We start from the raw sequence: 26,603 nt of genomic DNA on the forward strand, positions 1-26,603 counted from the left end.
TGCAGATTTTCCATTAATGAACTTGTATGATCTTATACAAGTTGCATTACTTTTGAAAGATAAATCCTTTTCATTCCTCCAAAACACAGAACCAGAAGAATTCAAGATTGGAGTTGCTCACATCAAAATCTTCATCGAAAATTACTATGAGTGTTTGGAAATGACTGATGTGGAGTTAGCAACTGCCAAGGGAATGGAAATAAAAGCACCAATGGCTCTTTCGAAGACTCAGGCTGATTTAAAGAAGTATGCTGATGGTGAAATTTGCCTAAAGCCTTTTGGATTAGTCTTCGCAGGAAAAGACAAAGCTGGAAAAGAAAAAAGGTTTTTATTCCAGGCAAGTGAAGTGGAAAGGTATTCAACGTCTCAATATACGAACTTGATTGTTCGTATGAATCACTGCAAAAAGAACAATGAAGGAGATAAGAAAGAGTTAAAGAAAATTATCTCTTGGTACACAGAGATTCGAAGGGTGTTGCTGTATTCCATCACACTTCCCACTAATTGAAGACTTCGACTATTATTACAAAGGGGGAGATTGTAAGGGTCGAATAGTTGTAATTAGTCGAAGTATATGTTTTGTACCCTTCGAACATTTTGTAATCTATTTTACTAGGGCATTGTATTCGAAGCTTAACGCATAGTCCTTAGTATATTTTTTGTACGCTTTCCTCTCCTATATATAGGAGTGTTTACTAGAGTCATTATAAGGAGTCTTTTACAGAATTGACATTTGTACTCTGTAAAACTTGAGAGCGTAATAGAGCTGAAACAAGATCATATTTACATTTGTGTTCAAATCTCGCAATACTACTTTGATCATAAAATTCTGATTCATTTCATACTCGATTCATAGCTTCATCAATGTTGCCATATATGATATTATTTGTTCGTATCTATGGTTTTTTGCCAACCGGATCTGGAAACCTTATGTTTTTAGGGTTCTAAGCGTATGACGACGATATTAGAACTAGCATGTAAAGGTTTCGGAGTGATAAGGATGATTTGATTATCTATCGTGATTGAGGATCTAAATTCACCTTAATTGGTGTGTAGATCAAAAATGGTAAGAACCAGAAGTGGCGTTGGAAACACAGATGAAAACAGGAATCAACCACCAGTGATTGAGCAAGCACCTATTATAGCAGCAGCACCAGAGCCAATGACAATGGTTGGGGTGCAAGCCATGATTCGGGCTATGTTAGCCGAACAAAGGGAAGAAATGCAGCAGATGTTGCATGAAAATAGGAACGAACCTATCATACCCATTGAGGAACCCGAACTGATTCCCGAACAATCGGAGGAAGGAAAAAATAGTCGCGGAGTCAAGTTGGGACTCAAGAAGAATGAAGGAATGACCCGGAAAGGGGAAACAACAAGGATGGGCGAATGTACAAGAATTTCTTGGGCGCCAAGCCGCCAAGTCTTTCTGGAAGCCCAAAGCCTGTTGAGATTATGGACTAGATCTCCGAAATGGAGATGGTGTTTGAAAGTTGTGACTGTAGCAACAAACAGAAGACTGTCTTTACAGTTAGACAACTGAAGACCGGAGTCTTGAGCTGGTGGAAGTTGTTGGCAGATACTATGCCATGAGGAGAAGCCCTGAAAATGTCATGGGAGGAGTTCTTGGAAAAATTAAGGGTGCAGTATTGTTCAGAGATAGATCTGATTGATCTGAACAATGAGTTCCAAAACTTGAAGAATGGGAGAATGAGCATAGACGACTATGCTACTGCATTCACTGAGAAAATGAAGTTATTTCTGTACCTAGTGCCAACGGAACTCTCCAAGATTTAGAGGTTCGCTAATGGACTGCCTGTCGACTTTTGCCCGACAGTCAAGATGGCAACCACTCTGAAAACAGCTGTTCGAGCAGCTAAGAATGTGGAGGCCCAGCAGAAGGAAAAGGGTCTGGAAAGAATGGAGGTTGGTGAGAAAAGGAAGTTCGATGGACCTTCAGGGTCCAACAAGAAAAACAAGTTCTCGAAGTCTAGTTCGAGAGGAGGAGGAGGCGAAGCGAAATGGTGCGAAAAATGTAAGAAGAAGTATCATGGAAAATGTGAGGTAGTGGCCACATGTTTTAAATGTGGAAAGCCAGGCACTATGCCATTGAATGCACTCTCACCAAGAAAGTTTGCTATGGTTGTGGTGAGGAGGGACACATGTCTAGGGACTGCCCGAAAAAGAAGGAGGCAGCAAGACCCAATATTCCACTAAAGCCGAAGGCGAGAGCCTTCCAGATGACACTGGAAGCTGCGAAAGATGAAGCTGATGTCGCTTCCGGTACCTTTCTCGTAAACGAATTGTCTGCCCAAATTTTATTTGATTCTGGAGCCAACTACTCCTTTATTTCGCATGAATTTGGTAGAAAACTAGCTTTGCCTGTTAGTAGACTAGATAATGCTTTATTAGTCAGTGTTGCTAGTGGCAAGTTTATACTTGTTAGCCATCGTATGAAAAACGTCTTAATTGATTTGAATGGGAATAAGTTCCACGAGGAATTATTGCCTATTGAGTTAAATGGTTTCGACATCGTGCTGGGAATGGATTGGCTTAGCGCCAATGATGCCGAAATACTGTGCAAGAAGAAGATTGTAAAAGTAAACTCGCCAGGGAAAGAGCCATTTATGGTTTATGGGGACAAACGCAGAGTAAATTCTGGAATCATTTTTCTAATGAAAGCCAGAAGGTGTTTGGTCAAAGGATGTACATCATATTTGGCATTCGTGATTGATGCAAAGAAGGAGAAAAAGGATGTGCAGAGCATTCCTGTGGTGTGTGATTATCCGGAAGTATTTCCCAAAGATCTTCCTGGATTACCGCCTGATCGACAAGTAGAATTCCGTATCGACTTGTTTCTAGGAACCACGCCAATAGCAAAAGCACCTTATCGATTAGCACCAACGGAGATGAAGGAGCTGATGATGCAACTTCAGGAGTTATTGGACAAAGGTTTCATAAGACCTAGTTCATCACCCTAGGGAGCTCCGGTGTTATTTGTAAAGAAGAAAGATGGGAGTATGATAATGTGTATTGATTACAGAGAGCTGAATAAGGCAACGATAAAGAATAGATATCCATTACCGATGATTGATGACCTGTTCGATCAGCTTCAAGGTTCAAGCTATTTTTCGAAGATCGATCTGAGGTCAGGATATCATCAGCTGAAGGTGAAAGAGCAGGATATAGAGAAGACTGCATTCAGAACACGATATGGGCACTACGAGTTCTTGGTTATGTCGTTTGGACTGTCCAATGCTCCTGCAGCATTCATGGATTTAATGAATAGGGTTTTCAATCCGTTCCTTGATAAATCTGTGATAGTGTTCATAGATGACATTCTGATTTACTCAAAAAGCCAAGAGGAGCATGGCCGACACTTGCGAGAAGTGTTGGAAGTCTTGAAGAAGGAGAAGTTGTATGCAAAGTTCTCCAAATGTGATTTTTGGATTCGAGAAGTCCAATTCTTGGGTAACGTGGTCAACCAAGAAGGGATAATGGTTAATCCAGCAAAGATTGAAGCTGTGATGAAGTGGGAACAACCGAAAAGTCCCACGGAGATCCGAAGCTTTTTGGGATTAGTTGGATATTACTGAAGGTTTATCCAAGGCTTTTCTTCGATCGCTACTCCACTAACAGCTTTGACTCACAAAGGAGCTACTTATGCTTGGAGTGATAAGCACAAAGAAGCATTCGAGTTGCTAAAGAAGAAGCTGTGTGAGGCACCGATTCTTTCTTTACCCGATGGAGTTGAAGACTTCGCTGTCTATAGCGATGCGTCTGGGGTTGGGTTGGGTTGTGTTTTGACCCAAAGAGAAAAGGTGATAGCATATGTGTCTCGACAGCTGAAAGAGCAAGAAAAGAACTACCCCACTCATGATTTGGAGTTGGCAGCGGTAGTTTTCGCTCTAAAAATATGGAGGCATTACCTCTATAGCACAAAGTGCAAACTTTTCACTGATCATAAGAGTCTCCAATATCTCTTTACTCAGAAAGAATTGAATATGAAGCAGCGATGCTGGCTAGAATTACTTAAGGACTACGACTGTGAGATACTTTACCACCCCCGGTAAAGTAAATGTTGTCGCTGATGCTCTCAGTCGGAAAGTCAATCTTGAAAGAAAAAGGCCAAGAGCGTTGAGAATAGAAGTTGTCTCGACAATTGTGGAAAGTATAAAGAAAGCTCAAGCAGAAGCTTCAGAGAAGAATGACCGGAAGGAGGAACGTTTGGGCAAAACGTTGGTGTTCGGTACAAACGGTCATGGACTGAAGGTATTCCAAGATCGTATTTGGGTACCTAAGTCAGGAGGAATAAGAGATCTTCTGATGGAAGAAGCTCACAAAACCATGTACTCGATTCATCCTGGTAGCACTAAAATGTATAGGGACCTAAAACCCTACTACTGGTGGCCGACGATGAAGCTTGATATTGCAAAGTATGTGGCTGAGTGTGTGACATGTGCAAGAGTGAAGGCACAACATCAGAAACCATACGGGAGTTTAGAACCTTTACCTATGCCGATGGGTAAATGGGAAGACATTGCTATGGATTTTGTCACTAAACTGCCCAGAACAAAGAATGGTCACGACATGATTTGGGTGGTCGTTGATTGCTTCACTAAGAGTGTGCAGTTCATAGCAGCCAAGGAGAAATGGTCTGTGGATAAGCTTGCGAATTCTTACGTGAAGGAAATTGTGAGGCTTCACGGTGTTCCGTTAACGATTGTGTCAGATCGTGACAGTCGTTTCACCTCACGATTTTGGAAAAGTCTACAAGAGGAAATGGGTACCAAGTTGTGTTTAAGTACAGCTTACCATCCACAGACTGATGGTCAGAGCGAAAGAACAATACAAACACTTGAAGATATGCTGAGAGCATGTACCCTGGAATTCCAAGGTAACTGGGATGAACATTTACCTTTGGTAGAATTTTCCTACAATAATAGTTTCCACTCGAGCATAAAGATGGCACCTTATCAAGCTTTGTACGGATAGAAGTGTCGTACGCTGTCTTGTTGGCTTGAGGCTGGGGAAAAGCAGTTTATGGGACCGGAGATAGTCCATCAAACTGCTGAAAAGTTGAAAATAATTAGGGAGAGAATGTTAGCAGCTCAGGATCATCAAAAGATCTATGCTGACAACAAGCGAAGACCGATGACTTTTGAAGTTGGAGATTCGGTTTTACTTAAAGTCTCGCCGTGGAAGGGACTTATAAGATTTGGTAAAAGAGGAAAGTTAAGTCCAAGGTTTATTGGACCGTTTAAAGTTCTTCAGAGAATTGGGAACCAAGCTTACAAGCTAGAATTACCCGAAGAACTGAATGGAATTCATAACACTTTCCATGTGTGTTATTTGAGGAAGTTCACGGGAGAAGTTCACGGGAGAAGTTCCAATATCGGAATTAAGAATTAATGAGAACAAAAGGTTAATTGAAGAACTAGAGGCAATCGTTGACCGAAAGACTAAGAAGTTGCGACGCAAGATGGTCGAGTTAGTGCTTGTCCGTTGGAAACATACGAATGGGCCAAATCTCACCTGGGAGACGGAGAGTGACATGATGAGTCGCTATCCGCATTTGTTTGTTGATGTGCGATTCCGGGGACGGAATCATTCTAAGGTGGAGAGAATTGTAACGCCCGCGTTTCTGGGCCAGGCATTAATGATGATGTGATAGTCTAGGTTGACCTTTGTAACCCATTTTAAAACAATAAGAATGTATTATTTGAGTATTGTGTGTTTTGTGCTTAATTGTGTGTCTTAAATGAATTTAGAATAAAAATAAGCGTGAAAATGAAATGTTAGATAAACCCAATATTGATACACGAAAAGGTAGTGGTCGTGACGAGGTTTCCGAATATATAAAGAATGTCGAAATCCGAGTTATAACGAAGAAGTTATGATTTGTCGAAGTTTCGCGACAGAACCCGCACGACGCTGAATGACGTAAAATACGAATTTAAGATAGAGCGATATTTAGCCTTAGTGATCTAAACGAAAGTCGTAGAATATGTTAAACCGCGAGCGTGCATAAAAAGAACGTCTAAATCTGACTTCGTATGAGGAAGTTATGATTTTTCGAAGTTTCGATTTAGCGGTATGCAGCCCGAATACTCGAAATATAGATCGAGTCATATTTAGCCAAAACTTTCTAAATGATAATTGAAGATCTCATCGATAGTAGTCCAACAATAAAAAGACAGACGAAAACGGAGTTCAGATGAAGGAGTTATGAATTTCGAACGGAGTTTTCCTGTCCCGGCCTACTAAAAATAATATATTAATAATATATTAAAATTTAAATCAAAATTAGCCAACGGAGTCTAAACGAGATTTGTAGAGCATAATCTCACCTACACGTCGATATAAAGAACGTCGAAAACGGAGTTTGTATACGAAAGTTATGAATTTCTGAAGTTCGGGGCGCGAAACCCCAAAACTATCAGATACCACGACGTGGAAACAGTGGTCACGATGTGGCATGGCTTCTGACGCCTTCTGGAGCCTGACAGAGCAAGTGGACGATGACGCATGCAATGACGTTCAAGCCCACGACGTGGAAACACTGTCCACGACGTGGAAAATGAAAAATTTGCCCTATAAATAGATTTGAAGGGGCAGCCGGCCAAGGTTGCTAATTCACCCTTCTCTCACCCATATTACCTCGATTTACGTGCAAAGAAGTACCCCTGAAGCCCCGGTATCATCCCGAGACCCGAAGCAAGTCCCGAAGCCCCGAAGATCCCGAGAAGTGCAATTCCCGAGCCGAAGCTCTGCCAGCGAGAAGCCAATTTTTGTGTAGATCTACCGAAGAATACTACTTCTACAAGCCGTAGTGTTGTCCGATCATCTTCTGATCAAGTGAGTGTGTAGTTACTTTCTTCTAACACATAATTTGAATTATTTGATACGAAATATGTGTTATGTGTATATGTTTATATGTGTGAATGTATATTCACTTTCTTCTATCTCATAGATATGATTTATTCTCTATGAAATACGTGTTATGTATGTGTCTCATCTGTTGTTTGGAATATGTATTGAATGAGAATGCTATACAGGTTTTAAACTATGTATAAAAATATATATTTTTATCTACTAATATGTTGGGTAGAACATGGGTAGATAGTTGATGTGTGATAAACAGATGAGAGGCCTCGATGTTGTTGTTGATTTTGTTATCCAGCGGAGTATGGATAATGACCACGGACACTTTCTAGACAGTCCTGTAGAACGCTAGCAGGCTCATAACCTGTAGGTGTTGTGAACGATGTGTTCACCGGTGTACTCTATCCCCCTCATGGTTGCCTTAGGACTTTTATTGCTGAGGAATGGGTAATCGAGTTATTGTTGGTTGGTGAAATTAAATATAATTATTTATTGTGGGTTGAAAACCCTATATGCTCACCAGGCTCCCAAGCCTAACCCACTCAGTTTTGTTGTACTACAGGTAGTGGCGCGAGAGCATAAGTTGGATGACTTATCAAGATCTTTTGATATTAGACCAGTTGTTATATATAACTGTTGTATGGTCTATCTTTTGTTGTTTATGCTTTTGGTCTGTTTATCGGAACATGACATCCCAAATATTGTTATATAATGAAAATGCATCTCTTGATGAAATGCTTTGATAAACTTTATTTTATCATATTTTGTTTTGGGAACAAATTCTGCAACTCTTTTAAATCAGTGGATTTACTCTGAAACTATTTTAAAAGCATAAATGAAACCGGTCTTTTCTAACCGTGATTTTGGGGATGTCACAATTTACGATCGAAAGATAAAGGCCTTCCGCAACAAGGTGGTATCTTTGGTCAAGTTCCAGTGACAACATCGGAAGGGTTCCGAATGGACTTGGGAACCCGAGACAGAGATGCGAGAGTACAACCCTGATTTATTCACAACGTCAGACTTCGAGGACGAAATCTGATTCAAGTGGGGGAGAATTGTAATACCTTGATTTCTAGGTATTTTCCATTTACACCCTTAATATGAAATTGTTTGCAAAATTGGTCCCAAGGAGCCTTAAGTGAGAAACGTGCCTCTGTTGCATACGCTGGGCGTACACTTGTGTACGCTGGGCATACATGGTCTACACTTAAACCCTAATTTTTAGGGTTTGGACCCTATTTAAGCATCATTAACTCCCAATACCCCTTCCCCTCATCAGCCTCCATTGCCCACTTTGTACCTTACAAATCCTAATTTCCATTTGTGGTGTTTTGAGCTCAATTTGGTGATTTGGTGTCCATTGTGGAAGGAAAGAATCCATTTGATAGCAAGGAAGTAGCTCCAAGCTTTGAGATCTAAGTTTTACACCCATTGAGTAACCTCTAGAAGGTATAAAGTTATGAACTTGTTGATTATCTCATTATATCTTGTTAGATGTGAAGTTTTGTGCTTTTTAGTCCCGTATTCTTGGTCTAAGTGAGTATGGACTACTCTAGACCAAATGAGTTGTCCTTTTGGACGTTTTAAGGTGTCTAGAGTTATAAAAATGGGACATTGTTTGCTCACATCCCTCCATGCATGCTTTTTGGTGGCTTAGGACCTTAGGTTAGGTTAGGGTTTTGGTGTTGGGTTCTTAATAGCCATGCAAGATCATAAAGTTGGAAACTTTATGATTAAGAACATTATTTGGAACTAGATCTGGGTTTTGGATGAAAGTACATAAGAGAATAAGCACTTAATGGAAAAAGTGACATCCGACCGAGTAAGTTGCTCGAACTTCTGAGTACGTTGTGCATACTCATATGGGGTCCATTTTTGCATGGTGAGTACATTGGGCATACTCGGCCTGAAGTTCGACTTCTTTGACTTGTTGACTTTGACCTTTGATCAGGGTTTTGACCAAGTTTGACCTATGGGTATTTTGGTTATTTTGAACAATAGTTTGAGACAAGGTCACTATTTGTTGTACATATGACCTGTAGAGTTGGTATACCTAGCTGTGTTGTGTTCAACTATCTTTTCAGACTGAGAGCTGAGTTTTCATCTCTGTACTTGTGGGTTGAAGGCACCAATGTCGGCCCATTGAGTTATGTATCCTGGTATTGAGGATGTTGCTATGTTGTTGTAACGTCCCAAAAATAATGACATAAAATTTTCATTTTTATATTAATAAATCATTAAAACATCTCATTTCCATGAAACCCAAGAAATCCAGGTTCATCAAAACACTATCAAATCAGAGCAAATCACAGAATACGGAAAACATGTAGTGTGTGGTCTGCAATCATCTTGAGCTCTTCCATTTGAAAACCAAGTACCTGAAACATAAATTGAAAACCGTAAGCACAAAGCTTAGTGAGTTCCCCAGGTTACCACATACCATACATACATGAATAAACACACAACGGGCCCCGCCCTGTCATTGGGCCCCGCCCGGTATACAAATCTGTAAATCGTCGGGCCCCGCCCAATACACATATAAACCATATAAACATATCAATACATGACATATGCAATAATCACAAAGATACATAGCATACGGAATGGTTATATGGCCCCGCCCGGCATTGGGTCGCACTCGGTAGACATAAGAACACATACATATAACTAGCATACAGTATACTCATTAGGCCCCACCCGGCTTCGAGCTCCGCACAGAAATCATAAACACATAACATATGCAATAGTCACGAAGACAACAAGCATACTAAGCATAACAAGCATGGGCCGACATTGGTGCCTTTGACTCGCTAAATACAGTGAGGAAATTCACCTCGCACTGCCGAATCCCACGGATGCATCTCTGGCTGATGGCTGACCGGTCCTCGAACTATCAATATCAAAACAAAAACTAATCAACATCTGAAATCGAATTTATATCCTCAATCCATACTTACGGTAAAATACCATTCTACCCCTCATCTAGCTTGGCCCAAGGCTCAGGCCCAAACCTATAATCCAAAAGCCCAAAACCAAATAATCACTTAAGGCCGATACTTGGCCCAATTTTCGAAATTGCGCCCAACCCCTTACATTGTGACAACCCGAAAAAATTTTCCTTGTAAGTCCAGCCATTCAATTCAACCGTGTGTCAGACTCGTTTCTGCTATCAATTATCATTGTTAAGGATCATTTTAAGGGTTCTAAGCTCAGTACATTCAAACATTGGGTATAGGATTGAGTTGCTTAGGTTCTTCGCGTTGAAATCAAGCCGAACACTCCATCAAAGGGAGTGTACGGCCGTACACATGGGTGTACGGCCGTACACCCAAGATGGCCGTGAACTCACCCCCTTATATAAGCCCTCCCTTCATTTTTATTCATTTCTTCAACTTCCAACTCAAGAAATCGGATTCTCTCTCAACTATCATAAAGTTTTTCACCTAGATCTTCAAGGAAAGTAAGTATTCTTCCTTTGTTAGTTGGTTCGTTTCATTATCTAGTAAGGATCCTTGATTTCATCCATAAAACATCTTCAAAACTCAAGAACATCAAGAGTGTACGACCGTACACTCTATCTATGGCCATACACCGTTGTTAAGTCCATAATCTAAGGCTTTAAACTCTTGCTAGGTGCTAGTTATCCATTAGAACTCTTGAAACCTAGAACCTCTTCTATTTAAGACCCAAGAATCGACCAATTTACAAGAACAAAAGGAGTGTACGGCCGTACACCCTTGCATGGCCGTACACACCGAAAAACACCCCAAAAGGCCCTCCAAAATGAGAACCTAGTTCATGTTCTTGATGAGCAATAGACCCACTAACTTCCCCATGGTTCAAACACCCTCATGCGTATGTTTCACCATGAGTGTACGGCCGTACACTCCATGGCCGTACACCCATGATTGTACACTCCATGTTGTGGCCTTAAACCCCCTTTAATGAATCACATGTGATTCTAACACTTAGTCCAAGTGTTTCCTAGTCCCTAAGGGTGTTTCCTTGCATGTTAGTTGCTTTTAAACACTAAATTCATGCCAATATATGCCATTATATGTCATTTAGGACTCGTTTGTGTCTCAGGACTTCATTTGTGGAACTTCTCATCCTTACGCGAATCTGCAATTGAATCACCCACATAAGGTGAGTTCATACCCCTATAATCAATCTTTTAAATTGTTTTAAATGCTTTTAGCGGGGGGGGGGGGGGGGGGGAATAAAAGTTGAACACAATGATAATTGTGTAAATATTTTGTTATAAACATCATTTTAACAGATTGCTTATGTGTTTATAAGTGATCAAAACATTTCAAAAACTCTTTTAAAGTTATGTTACTTTATAGTTTATAAAACTCCGTTTTTAAAGTACAATCATAACTTAGTAGATAAATGAGTCTTTTATTCAAATCAGTAACAATTCAAGTAAACATTCTAGTAAACTATAATAGGTATAGTTTAGGGGTTCAGTTTACACTAGAACAGAGAGAACATACTAGACACTAGAACAGAGAGAACATACTATAAAGAGAAACAGGGAGGAAGATACAATACACTATAACATAGAGAAATACTAGACACTAGAACAGAGAGAACATACTATAAAGAGAAATAGAGAGGAAGATACAATACACTATAACAGAGAGAACATACTATAAAGAGAAACAGGGAGGAACATACTATACACTAACAGAGAGAACATACTAGACAATAGAACAGGGAGAACATACTATAAAGAGAAACAGGGAGGAAGATACAATACACTATAACAGAGAGAACATACTATAAAGAGAAACAGGGAGGAACATACAAAATACTATAACAGAAGAACAAATCATGATTAACAAAATTATACCAATGATCACTAACTCATTGTTCTAAACAAAAGGTGATAATAAAAGTGCTATACAAGATTAGATAACTTTAATGTGAGACTATTTCACGGCTTAGCAATTCGTTGTTGAAGTCGCGTTTTGTAACCAGAGTCTCTTGCAGGGAGAGCGTATAATATGAGTACAAACACATCACATTATGACCTTAATAAAACAAACTAGTTTTAAAGTAGTCAGTACTTCAGTGTCAATTTAAAAGACAACTGTGTACTTATATTTTTCCCATTACTTTCATATTGTGACATTTCCACTTGAAAGTTAATGCAAACTATTTTCGAGCTAAGATAGTTATAAACTAGGGAAAACTTACATCATTACAAGCGACAAGCAGAACAGTCGAGTCTAGTACATTCAGTAGGAAGGGGCCTATAATGCTAACTTTATGATTCCTTAGTTTATACATCAGGGATATATATTAATCGAATCCGACAGGTAGTAGGATGTGTGATTTCCGCTTTATTTCATGTTCCTTGTTTGGTTGTGGGCTTACAGCAGATTCACCCAACCTACTATCTATCCGATCTTAGCTATATATATTCCGTATACACCAAGTAATCATAAGGAGTACCAGGTATGGTCCAGGTCATAGTATACAAATTCAATACACCGTTTTCTAGTACAAAACATACTTTTCAAATAGAACATTGGGTAAACAAAACTAGAAACTTACCAGTAAAGGTTTAATCCATTTATTTAAACCAGTATAACTTAAAGGACCTTAGGTGGTTAATTCTATAATACCTTAGTTTATACATCAGGTTTATATATAATTAATACCCGATAGGTAGTTGGATGTGTGCTTTCCGCCTTACTTCCTGTTCCTTGTTTGGTTGTGGGCTTAGGGCAGATTCACACAACTAACTATCTTTTCAATATTAGATTATATATAGCTAGTATAAACTAAGTGATTATAGAAGGAAGTATTGTGGTTACCATTTTTACTAAAAGAAATAAGGGTTTTCTTAAAGAATATTTTCTTCAAATAATAAAGGAACTATTACAGTTAACTCCGTGAGTACCAAGTGAATACGCCATGATTATATAAAACGATGATCTAACAAACAATGGGATGTGTGCCTTCCGCCTCATTTCTTGTTCCTTGTTTGGTTGTGGGCTTAGGGAAGATACACACAATCGATTGTTTGTTTACTCTGGGTTTTATATAACTTGTATCCATTTAGTACTCATAGAAAGAATTGTAGAGTCATTTTACATATCTTTCATCAACGCAGGAAATATAGGAGTTTCTGGAGGAACATGCGAACTTTTCTAAAAGAACTTACAACTTACATTACATCACTAAAATCTTATGAACTCACCAGCTTAAATGCTGATCTACTCTTTCAAAATAACTTGTATTCTCAGGAAACCAGTAGACAGGTACGCGCACTGGGATTCGGAGGATGGAGCATAATAGCTTCATGTCTTGTTTTGTTATTTACTTTGTAGTTTATGTTATGTGAACCACATACTTTGTAAACACTTTCTTTCTAATGAAATGGTTGTTTGTTACTTTGATTACTATGATGCATGTCTTGTGATACTAAACATGACGTCCTCCGCCCCCGAACGTTTCCGCCGTTCCGGTTAGGGGGTGTGACAGATTGGTATCAGAGTATTGTTTATAGTGAACTAAGTATATCAACCGATAAAAGATATACAACTATAAATGCAATTGGGTCGAAGTGCTCTGGATAATAATATATCTTAAATATATAACGATACCTGATAAAAGTATACATACGTGCTTATACATATATACATACTAGAACAAGTATCGCAAGAAGAATAGAACATAAGTATTTAAAGGTTGAACATTGCGGTCAAACCTGGATAGTTATGTAATCATAGCTAGGATCAATATAGCCTGATCAACTATATTCATTCGAGATGTGACCGACATGTGTTGGGGAGTGATGTGGTGTTGCAACAGTCTTAAAACTTACCTAACTCTATTCAAGGGAATTCTAGATCAGAACATAAAGTTAGAATACTATGGGTTTATTTTATGATACTATAACATGACAACAAGTTTAAAACATATCAAGTTCATTACATTAAAATACTATAGGAGTATTTTAGGCACTATAAATAACTTATGTGATAATTTAAAAGACCCTTACGGATAGGTATATAATTATGGAGTGTATACTTCCAAGGTTTTATATAATTGAGATTTTATAGACTTAGAATTTGTGATCTATGCTTCACTACCTGTTCCTTGTTTGGTTGTGGTTTTAGAGTAGGATTACTTATTTGAAGGTCTATTTAATCTTAAATTATATACAACTTGTATACATTGTACAATTATAGGAGGGCTCTGTAAGGATCACCCCATAATGTTTCACTTGAATCTTATAGATTCTTTAGTAACTTCCATTCTCGCACGACAACCCCAGATAGATGTAACCACTTCCTCATAGCAGTTAACAAGAAGAGTCAAGGAGGAACAAGAGCAGGTTCATAAGAAGTTTTCAAAGAAGGATCAGCCGAAGTAACCAAAAACGTCCTATGCGTCACACTAATAAATAATAATCTTGTATAACTTAATGAGCTAGTGGAGATACTGCTCACATTATATGTTAGGATTATATTTCTTTCGTGCAACTGGTAACAGTTGTTCAAGTCACAGATATTCATTCGAGGATAGCCATTGCTAATTCATAAAGTTTATTTTGTATAGACTCCTTTATGAATTGTTTCCAGAACCCTATGAAAGTCGGAACCAGATACACTCAGAATTAGGATAACCTTGTATTTCAACTTTTGGCTTATAAACCACTACTATAGACTTATTCCATCTCATCTTTGTATTCTTTTAGCAAGATGCCTCCTCGCAGATCAAACAGGCTCACTACTATGATAACTCCAACTCAAACACCACTACCTCCTCCATAATTCGATCCTGCTGCTCTTCAAGCAGCAATATCAGTTGTAGTGGCAGCTGCTCTAGCTCACCTCGGCGAAAGTGGTACATTCGGATCTGGTAGCGGTACCCACTTAACCAACCCAGGAGTTACTCACGGACACCCAAGGGAGTGCTCGTATAAGGACTTCATGAACTGCAAACCCAAATCCTTTAATGGAAATGGTGGAGTCATTGCTCTGATGCGATGGTTCGAGAAAACAGATTCGGTCTTTGCAATCTGTTCGTGCTCAGAAGGGAGGAAAGTGAAGTTTGTTGCACGCACCTTCTCCGACAGAGCCCTGACATGGTGGAATAGCCATGTTAAATCATTGACCTTATCAGTGGCTAACTCAATAGGTTGGGAGAACCTAAAAGACATGATGTTGGAAGAATACTGCCCGATGGGCGAAGTTCAAAAGCTGGAACAAGAACTATGGGAGCACACCATGATCGGCTCAGACATAGTGGCCTACACTGACAAGTTTAGCGACCTGGCAGCACTATGCCCCGGGATGGTTACCCGGGAGAGCAAGAAGATAGAAAGATACATCTGGGGTTTATCTACCCCGATTCAAGGAGATGTACTGTCTTCTAACCCAACTACATTCGATAGTGCCAAACGCCAGCGGCTCATTGACCATGGAGTCCGCCATGGCGTGGAAGTCCCTGTTCCCGAGTCATCAAAAGGAGAGGATTATAAACAGAAGTCGGGGAACAAGAGGAAGAAGAAGCGAACAACACAGGAAACCCCGCAGGAGCAACAAACGAGTACTATATACGATGCCACAACACCTGCTACTCCAGCATCTGCCAGTCGATATGATGGAACTCTCCCGAAGTGTGATGGTTGTAACTACCACCACACCGGAGTATGTCGGGAAATGCAGTGTCTGAACTGCCACATAAAGGGACACACAGTCCGTTTCTGCAGGGCACCAGCTCAACCGATCTCCCAAGTCCCCGGAGTTGAAGAAAACCAAGGCTGCTATGGCTGTGGTGAGAATGGACACTATAGGAGGGACTGCTCGATAACAAAGAACTCAGGAGTGGATGGACGAATTCTGATGATCACCACAGGAGAATCAACCCCGGAGTCGCCAGCGAGCAGCGGTACGTCTTCGAAATAATAATTATTTTAAAAATTAATTTATATTTATATAAGATTAAAAATTGGGGAAAACACTTAAAAGTAATTATAATAACTCACTTATCGGAACAAGTCACAGTATTCAAGAGAACTAAAAGATCCGTTCAGAGAAGCTATGATGACTTAGTATGTACATCAGGGTTGTGCATAGCTAAGATTTTGCAGACTTAGAGTGAGTGATTCCGCCTTAATTCCTGTTCCTTGTTTGGTTGTGGATTTGAGGCAGAGTTACTCATTCGACTGTCTAATTCATCTTAATTATTCATAACTTGTATATTCTAGGCGATCGTAGTGGTACCGAGGAGGATCGTAGTATAAAGTATCGACACTAGTTATCAAAGCACTTTCACTGTATGTACTCGCTCATCGCGGTACGATACGTAGAAGTGTTAACATCAATAAGAAACAGAAAGCACTAAAAAGTATACACTGAGTACATTGTCGAGCACACTAGAGATACATCATCGTATAACAAACGTTTCTTTCAAATCGGCCAAACTTTTTTTAGTAAAGAGTCTGTTGCTATCATTCGTCATGAATTGGCGTGGTCCTCACCATACTAAGTTCATGTTTCCATCGTCTTGACCGTCAAATTCACGAAACCTTCATCATTCGTAACGACAGCCCGACCCAGACTTCGGAATCGTCTGCCTCGTATTCTAAACCCCGAAGTACTCATGTGAAGAGTACTTTGCCCTCCGAAGCCTTGCCGCCGTATGTTCAACAGACCTTCCCGAAATACCACTCGTTCAGCAGACCAAGTTCAAGCTCAAAGACTAAGGACGAGTACAGCCCACCTACCACTAATAAGTGTATACGCGAGGGTGGTATATAATTATGATTATGAAGATTTAGTATGTATGTTTCCGCCCTATCTCCTGTTCCTTGTTTGGTGGTGGACCTGGGGCAGAGTCACACATCCGACCGTCTTACTAATCTTAATTATATACGACTTGTATACACGAGGTAAGGATAGATGGACCAGGTATGAATCCTATCATGGACAGTAGGGCAAAGTTGCCCAGGTCTACGAGCGGGTATTCTGCAAATCAGAGGAGCGCAACCCCAGTAGTACTGCAAAGAAAGCTAATTTCGGGACGAAATTCCATCTAACGGGGGGATAATGTGACAACCCGAAAATTTTTGCCTTGTAAGTCCAGCCATTCAATTCAACCGTGTGTCAGACCCGTTTCTGCTATCAATTAGCATTGTTAAGGATCATTTTAAGGGTTCTAAGCTCAGTACATTCAAGCATTGGGTATAGGATTGAGTTGCTTAGGTTCTTCGCGTTGAAATCAAGCTGAACACTCCATCAAAGGGAGTGTACGGCCGTACACATAGGTGTACGGCCGTACACCCAAGATGGTCGTGAACTCACCCCCTTATACAAGCCCTCCCTTCATTTTTATTCATTTCTTCAACTTCCAACTCAAGAAATTGGATTCTCTCTCAACTATCATACAGTTTTTCACCTAGATCTTCAAGGAAAGTAAGTATTCTTCCTTTGTTAGTTGGTTCGTTTCATTATCTAGTAAGGATCCTTGATTTCATCCATAAAACATCTTCAAAACTCAAGAACATCAAGAGTGTATGGCCGTACACTCTATCTATGGCCGTACACCCTTGTTAAGTCCATAATCTAAGGCTTTAAACTCTTGCTAGGTGCTAGTTATCCATTAGAACTCTTGAAACCTTGAACCCCTTTAATTTAAGACCCAAGAATCGACCAATTTACAAGAAAAAAAAGGAGTGTACGGCCGTACACCCTTGCATGGTCGTACACACCGCAAAACACCCCAAAAGGCCCTCCAAAATGAGAACCTAGTTCATGTTCTTGATGAGCAATAGACCCACTAACTTCCCCATGGTTCAAACACCCTCATGCGCATGTTTCACCATGAGTGTACGGCCGTACACTCCATGGCCATACACTCATGGTCGTACACTCCATGTTGTGGCCTTAAACCCCCTTTAATGAATCACATGTGATTCTAACACTTAGTCCAAGTGTTTCCTAGTCCCTAAGGGTGTTTCCTCGCAGGTTAGTTGCTTTTAAACACTAAATTCATGCCAATATATGCCATTATATGTCATTTAGGACTCGTTTGTGTCTCAGGACTTCATTTGTGGAACTTCTCATCCTTACGCGAATCTGCAATTGAATCACCCACATAAGGTGAGTTCATACCCCTATAATCAATCTTTTAAATTGTTTTAAATGCTTTTAGGGGGGGGGGGGAATACTAGTTGAACACAATGATAATTGTGTAAATGTTTTGTTATAAACATCATTTTAACAGATTACTTATGTGTTTATAAGTGATCAAAACATTTCAAAAACTCTTTTAAAGTTATGTTACTTTATAGTTTATAAAACTCAGTTTGTAAAGTACAATCATAACTTAGTAGATAAATGAGTCTTTTATTCAAATCAGTAACAGTTCAATTAAACATACTAGTAAACTATAATAGGTATAGTTTAGGGTTCAGTTTACACTAGAACAGAGAGAACATACTAGACACTAGAATAGAGAGAACATACTATAAAGAGAAACAGGGAGGAAGATACAATACACTATAACAGAGAGAACATACTAGACACTAGAACATAGAGAACATACTATAAAGAGAAACAGGGAGGAAGATAGAATACACTATAACAGAAAGAAAATACTATAAAGAGAAACAGGGAGGAACATACTATACACTATAACAGAGAGAACATACTAGACACTAGAACAGAGAGAACATACTACAAAGAGAAACAGGGAGGAAGATACAATACACTATAACAGAGAGAACATACTATAAAGAGAAACAGGGAGGAACATACAATATACTATAACAGAAGAACAAATCATGATTAACAAAATTATACCTATGATCACTAACTCATTTTTCTAAACAAAAGGTGATAATAAAAGTGGTATACAATATCAAATAACTTTAATGTGAGACTATTTCACGGCTTAGCAATTCGTTTGCTGAAGTCGCGTTTTGTAACCAGAGTCTCTTGCAGGGAGAACGTATAGTATGAGTACAACCACATCACATTATGACCTTAATAAAACAAACTAGTTTTAAGGTAGTCAGTACTTCAGTGTCAATTTAAAAGACAACTGTATACTTACATTTTTCCCATTACTTTCATATTGTGACATTTCCACTTGAAAGTTAATGCAAACTATTTTCGAGCTAAGATAGTTATAAACTAGGGAAAACTTACATCATTACAAGCGACAAGCAGAACAGTCGAGTCTAGTACATTCAATAGGAAGGAGCCTATAATGCTAACTTTATGATTCCTTAGTTTATACATCAGGGATATATATTAATCGAATCCGACAGGTAGTAGGATGTGTGCTTTCCGCTTTATTTCCTGTTCCTTGTTTGGTTGTGGGCTTAGAGCAGATTCACCCAACGTACTATCTATCCGATCTTAGCTATATATATATATATATATATATATATATATATATATATATATATATATATATATATATATATATAGATCCGGTAAGAAATTTTTTTTGGTAGGAAGGTAAGAAGTTTTTTTTCTACATATTTTTTGACGAACAAAATAAATGAATCACTAGATGATTCATTTGTAAGATGATTCACAAGAAAAAATTCCCAAAAAAACATCTTTATAATTCATTTTTAAGTAAATTAAGAAAAAATTCACTTTTATGACAATTTTAGTGAATAACAACAAAATCATTGTATAAATGAATCATCAAGATGTTTTTTTAAGAATTTTTTCTTGTGAATCATCTAATAATTCATTTTGTTTGTTCGCGAAAAAAATATGTAGAAAAAAAACTTCTTACCTTCCTACCAAAAATTTCTTTCTTATTTGATCTTGACTCTCTCTCTCTCTCTTTCTATATATATATATATATATATATATATATATATATATATATATATATATATATATATATATATATATATATATATATATATATATATATATATATTCCGTATACACCAAGTAATCATAAGGAGTACTAGGTATGGTCCAGGTCATAGTATACAAATTCAATACACCGTTTTCTAGTACAAAACATACTTTTCAAATAGAACATTGGGTAAACAAAACTAGAAACTTACCAGTAAAGGTTTAATCCATTTATTTAAACGAGTATAACTTAAAGGACCTTAGGTGGTTAATTCTATAATACCTTAGTTTATACATCAGGTTTATATATAATTAATACCCGATAGGTAGTTGGATGTGTGCTTTCCGCCTTACTTCATGTTCCTTGTTTGGTTGTGGGCTTAGGGGAGATTCACACAACTAACTATCTTTTCAATATTAGATTATATATAGCTAGTATAAACTAAGTGATTATAGAAGGAAGTATTGTGGTTACCATTTTTACTAAAAGAAATAAGGGTTTTCTTAAAGAATATTTTCTTCAAATAATAAAGGAACTATTACAGTTAACTCCGTGAGTACCAAGTGAATACGCCATGATTATATAAAACGATGATCTAACAAACAATGGGATGTGTTCCTTCCGCCTCATTTCCTGTTCCTTGTTTGGTTGTGGGCTTAGGGAAGATACACACAACCGATTGTTTGTTTACTCTGGGTTTTATATAACTTGTATCCATTTAGTACTCATAGAAAGAATTGTAGAGTCATTTTACATATCTTTCATCAAAGCAGGAAATATAGGAGTTTCTGGAGGAACATGCGAACTTTTCTAAAAGACTTACAACTTACATTACATCACTAAAATCTTATGAACTCACCAGCTTAAATGCTGATCTACTCTTTCAAAATAACTTGTATTCTCAGGAAACCAGTAGACAGGTACGCGCACTGGGATTCGAAAGATGGAGCATAATAGCTTCATGTCTTGTTTTGTTATTTACTTTGTAGTCTATGTTATGTGAACCACATACTTTGTAAATACTTTCTTTCTAATGAAATGGTTGTTTGTCACTTTGATTACTATGATGCATGTCTTGTGATACTAAACATGACGTCCTTTGCCCCCGAACGTTTCCCACCGTTCCGGTTTGGGGGTGTGACATACACGGGCCTTACCCTAAAGCCCGAGCATTGTCCAAGGACAATTCTAGCCAAACTTCTGGTCAAAGTCAAAGTTAACAACCCATGTTGACCAAACACGCCGTGTTGCCACTTGGCTGCGTCGTGTTCCGACATCATCTGAACCATCTGGAAAATCGCAGCCAACATGCCGTGTTGGCTTGCAAACACGCCGTGTTTTCCCGAGTTTCAACAGCTTAACCAATAAGCACTTAATCCTTGAAGACATAACCCTAAAACATAGATCTTACCTCCTTGAGCTAGAAACCACGTAAAGTTTCCAACTTTATGTTTATACATGCCTAAATGAAGCTCTTAAGCTTAAAAAGGAACTTAATGCATGCATGGGACCAATTCTCCTCAAAAAGCCTGCACCTTTAAGCTCAAGGGGTCCAAGGCAAATCAGATCTGGAATGACAAACCCCAAAACGACTTCTCACACTCTTCAACCCAAAAAGGGGCCAAAACGCAACAAAACTCAAAATGAGGAGATCTAATCATCTACAAGTCAAGGTATGAACTTGATATCTCAAAGGAGACTAAGAAGTGAGGGATTCTGGATCTATAACCTTCCTTCCAAGCTAAGCACCTTAAATCTTCAAAGCTTCCTTTGAGAAATGAGCAACATAACCACAAGAATCCACTCAAGGCTCAAGAACACCACCAAGAAAGCTTAAGGACGAATTAGGGTCTTAGTGACAATGGAGGCTGGCAAAGAGGCCAACCAAGAGGACTTAAGGTCTTTAAATAGGGTGCAACACCCAAAAATTAGGGTTTCCTTCCCAGCCGCCAACACACCGTGTTAAGATACCACAACACGTCTTGTTGGTCCATCAATCTTCGCGTTTCTTCAGATCTAGACGCGCCGTGTTGGTTACTCCAACACGCCGTGTCCAACCCAAAAAGGGAAATCATTCCTTACAATTGCTTCTCAAGATTCCGGGTGCTATAGTTGTAGTGATCTGTTAGATCTGTGTCCTGGTATATGTGATGTTGCTATGCGGTAGTGATCTGTAGATCTGCTTGCTTGTCTGTTTGCTGGATATATATTATATGTTATGTATATGTCGACATAGTATGGTTGGGTTGAGGCAATGCTGCTTTGTGCGGAAGCTAACAAACCAATGAGCAAGCCAAACATAAGTGTGGGATAAAAGGCAAGCCAGACTTATGTTGTGGGCTCAAGAGCAAGTCAGACATGAGTCTTGGGCTGGAAGGCAAGCCAGACTCATGTTGTCGGCTCAGGGGTAATCTACTATGTTAGTTGTGGACCCAATATGCATGTTGTTATATGTTTGTATGGTGGTACTTTGGGGGAACTCATTAAGCTTTGGTTTACAGTTTCAGTTTATTGTTTCAGGTACTTCAGATGATTGTGGCAATACGAATGCATGATCGTACACATCCTTCGCTGACATGTTTTCGAAGATTTTATGATATACTGATCTTGGGATATTTGTATTTGATACTTGGTCTTGATATGAGTTTTGTTTGAAAACAATGATTTCTTTTAATTTAAAAATAAAAAATTTTATCGTGATTTTGAAATGTTATAGTTTTTTTTGGCAATTTCTCCGAAAAGCATCCCCAATCATCACATCCAAATTATCTTATTTTCCCTTCATTTCATCTTGTGTTTTAACCCCCCCCCCCCCCCCCCCCCCCCCCCCCGCGGAATTCCACTCCAAAGGGCAGTCGACAGATCGCAAGTGGGGCACACCAATATGTGATTTGGTTAAGAATTTCTAAAAGAAAAGGCTTTTATAGAAGGAAGCAAATAAATAGCATATGAAAGAGACCAAATAGCTAGAAGATGGAAATGACCAAATTGCAAATGAAAATGGACCAAATAGCAGATGGAATGAGCAAATCGTAGATGAGGCCTAGCCATATGCGATTTATTTGACTATTTTGTGACAATTCGGTTTTTTGTTATTTTTTAAAAAGTTATTAGGATTTTTGACTAAATTATATATTTTCTCTTAGATAAATCAATCAAGAAATAACATGCCTTCCTATTTTTTTTTTCACGTCCCATCTTTCCAAACACTTAAGATTATGATATTTGGAATATTTAATATCTCGTATCATCTTTCTACATATTTAAGATTATGATATTTGGAATATTTAATACAACTAATAAAATTTTATTATATTTTTTATGATCTAAAAATGATAGAAAGATAAATAAAATAAATAAGTAGAAAGATATTTAATTTCTCAATAATAAATCCACCTAATCACTAAATTATTCCAAAATAAAAGGGTCTTTTAGGCAATTCCTTCGGAAAACATCCCAGTCATCGCATCCAAAGTATCTTGTTTTGCCCCCGATTCCAAATTTCCAATCCAAAGGGGCAGCCGGCGGAAGGCAGGGGATCAGTTTGTATGTAGTTTGCGGTGTATAATGGAAGCAGATCCATTTCTAGGTTTCTACCCAAACAGAGGTGACAACAATGTCGCTGACGGTAGCCCTAACCTCTCCGATTTCTCCTTTACGCCGTTTCCAGAACATCAAGACAATATAGAAGCACAATACACACTTGACAATTCCTGTCAAGATTCCTCTTTGCCAATTGTTTCATATACTTCCCTCCTCCTCCTCGATCATTCTAAGTCTAAGAAGCACAAGTTTCACCGCTGCAAGACCGCACCTGCCATGGTCGTTATGCCTGAAAACCTGGAGAAATCAAACGACCCCAAACCCTCTCAAGCCGATTCCGCTTCTCTTGTCAGACAAGCTGCCCTTCTGCTGGTCATCTACCTCTCTTTGGGTGTCAGCATCTACTACTTCAACAGAGATCATTTCTCAGGGCTGGAAACCCATCCAATCGTGGACGCCTTATACTTCTGCATTGTGACTATGTGCACCATCGGGTATGGCGACATTGCCCCTGTGACGCCATCTGCAAAACTCTTCTCCTGCTTCTTTGTGTTGGTAGGTTTCGGGTTTATTGATATAATGTTGTCTGGGGTTGTGAATTACGTCCTGGATTTGCAAGAGAAGATGATATTGAATAGCACTAAAATGAATCACGGAGACGCAGGTGGTCACCACGTGGAAGAAAGGAGATTCTCTCCGATAGACTACGTATTTGATTTTGCAAAAGGGAGGATGAGGATCAGGTTGAAGGTTGGGCTGGCTTTGGGTGTGGTTCTTTTAAGTATAGGATTGGGGACGCTGGTGTTATACTCTGTGGAAGGTTTGGATTGGATTGATTCGTTATACCTGTCTGTTCTTTCGGTGACTACAGTTGGGTATGGAGACAGGGCATTCAGAACCCTTCCTGGAAGATTGTTTGCATCGTTTTGGCTTCTCTTCTCGACTCTGATGGTGGCGCGTGCCTTTTTGTATTTAGCCGAGGCCAGAATCCATAAGAGGCATAGGAGAATCGCCAATTGGGTTTTGCACCGTCAAATCACTGTCAAGGACTTGTTAGCTGCTGACATCAATAACAATGGCTTCCTTAGGTTGGTTTGTATCTCTATCTTCATCTCCATGTATTGTTGAGTTTCCCTATAAACCTTCTTTTCCTATGTATTGTTGAGTTTCCCTATAAACCTTCTTTTCCAACATATCACATATTTAGAGTAATCTATATGTACTCCAATTAACAAGGTCTGTGTATTGATCACACTGATGTCAATGAAAGGACTCTAACCACAGCCCTAGGTCAAACCTTATATATTATGGTTGTCATCCGTTATACCCATCACTAACCAGTATAGTGGTGGTTGCCAACTCATCACCACACTACTGGTATATATCTCTTATTTTTTAATTTTTAAATAAAATATATATATTTTTTATTGTAGAGAGAGGTAGAAAAAGTTAGAGAGAGATAGAAAGAGAAAGAATTTGATTGGAGGTGGTGATCCGTGATTTGGACAACAATTCTTCACGACCACTAAGAACCACTAGGGTCCGGGATGGTGTGCACTAACCACGGTCGTGACCACCTAGACCACGACCTATTTCGTGGTATGCATACCGGATGGTCTAATAAAAATTGTTAGGGATCCATATATTGGTCTACGGATGGGAACCTGGTTTGAAATGACATGCTTGTTTTTTTTGCATTCACCACATACAACTTTTATATAATTTGGTTTTCAGGAGAATGGGTTTTATTATTATAGGCAATCATTGATTTGTTTCAGTCACTTTATAATATAATTTTGAATCATCCCTCTTAACAAAAAAAAAATCATTGATAAAGAAGATAGCATGTGAAGTGTGAACCGCCAACAATCATAGGAATCTAAGGCACCTAACTCTTTTTATCTTGTTATCTTTTGGGATGGAAACGTAAATAGATACTGATAACCGCTTGTTTGGTGGTGATGGTGAAAGTAGGGAGACGTAAGTAAAGATGCTGCAAGTGCTTGCGTTTAAAGTATTGATTGTTGCTTATATTGGAAATTTGGTTGAGTAAATAATAATTTTATGTTATTTGTAAATGCAGCAAATCTGAATACATCGTGTTTAAGCTGAAAGAAATGGGGAAGATCGAAGAGAGAGAGATATTGGAGATATGCAAGCAGTTCAACAAGCTTGATGGCACCAATTCTGGGAAGATAACACTACGACGTCTCTTGGCAGGTCGCAACATTTAGTTTATTCTTCATTCCAAGTCCAAGCAATCGTTGGCACAACAATAAGTTATAAAAAGAAAACTGTACAAATGGATGTAATTAATGGTAATGTAGGGAAGATTATATTGGTGGAACCAGTAGCACAAAATATATTAAATTTTGTCAATTAAATATTAGAGGAAACCGTCCATACACATTACCTAATAAACCCTTGTATAATTGTGTTTATATTACATTTACATAAGTATTAGTCACCTGTAAGGAAATATACCCTACTAATATGTTATTTCCAACCATTTTTGTAACTATAGATCCCCATAAACATAAAGGCTACCCATTGGTTTTTTGGTGTTTTGAATTTCCGTTCATTCACGCTCACTATCTTTATAGATAGTTCCTAGCATATCAAATATTGTTAGGAAACCACAGACTGGCTCGCAACGAGTTTGTATCCACAAAATCTTAGTGGCTATTCAATAGGGGTAGTAAATCGGGCAGTCGTTCTGTATTTTTGTCTAACACGACACGACACAAATTAATTAATTTTTCTTAAGCCGAACACTGCACATCACAATATCGTGTTGTTGTTCGTTAACACGAACACGACACAATAAAAACATGACAAAAAAATGAAAAACACGACATTTCGTGTTCTTAGCGTGTCGAATTTTGAACACGAATTTGAAATTCGATTTCGTCTCAATCTCGTTTCATGTCATGTATTTTTATAGTGTTGTATCAACTTTTGTCACCCTTACTATCCAGCAAAGGGGTACCCAACCCTCCGATGCAATCCCCCTCGATATTTTCACATTTACACTTGTGTCGGCACAGACGTATCACAATAGTTCGATGAGAGACGGGATTGTGAGGTTTTTATATGTTGGTTCCTAGAGAGGCTGACAATGTCAATAAGCTAGCATTGAAAGTTGCACCACCAAATGGGTCGACGCATTTTATAGTTGGTTTGCACGTATAACATGGGATAAACGTCAAAAGTAGCAGTCTATTTAGACATATTATTATTTCAATATATATGAATATTTGATTTTACTCTTCTTTTTTTGTTGATGTAGAGAACGTGAGTTGGTTTTACTTATAATCATAAAA

The 26,603-nt window shown here is 38.6% G+C and overlaps 1 protein-coding gene across 1 annotated transcript; it reads left to right on the plus strand.

Moving 5' to 3' along the window:
• Window positions 1–23,180: 23,180 nt before the first annotated feature.
• On the plus strand, window positions 23,181–25,798 carry LOC145138053 (two-pore potassium channel 5-like). The gene is made up of 2 exons (XM_079072201.1): window positions 23,181–24,368; window positions 25,364–25,798. Exons 1-2 carry the CDS (start codon window positions 23,305–23,307, stop codon window positions 25,512–25,514), a joined length of 1,215 nt encoding a protein of 404 aa, XP_078928327.1. The 5' UTR covers window positions 23,181–23,304; the 3' UTR covers window positions 25,515–25,798.
• Window positions 25,799–26,603: the final 805 nt, after the last annotated feature.

Source organism: Lactuca virosa, chromosome 9 (genome assembly GCF_052849685.1).
Source record: "Lactuca virosa cultivar CGN04683 chromosome 9, Lactuca_virosa_CGN04683_v6, whole genome shotgun sequence".
Taxonomy (NCBI): domain Eukaryota; kingdom Viridiplantae; phylum Streptophyta; class Magnoliopsida; order Asterales; family Asteraceae; genus Lactuca; species Lactuca virosa.

Bases quoted from the DNA above. Each gene is read 5' to 3' on its own strand.
- LOC145138053 (XM_079072201.1), top strand. From the start codon at position 23,305: ATGGAAGCAGATCCATTTCTAGGTTTCTACCCAAACAGAGGTGACAAC. The intron at 24,369-25,363 runs GTTGGTTTGTAT...TTGTAAATGCAG, and splicing joins AATAACAATGGCTTCCTTAG to CAAATCTGAATACATCGTGT.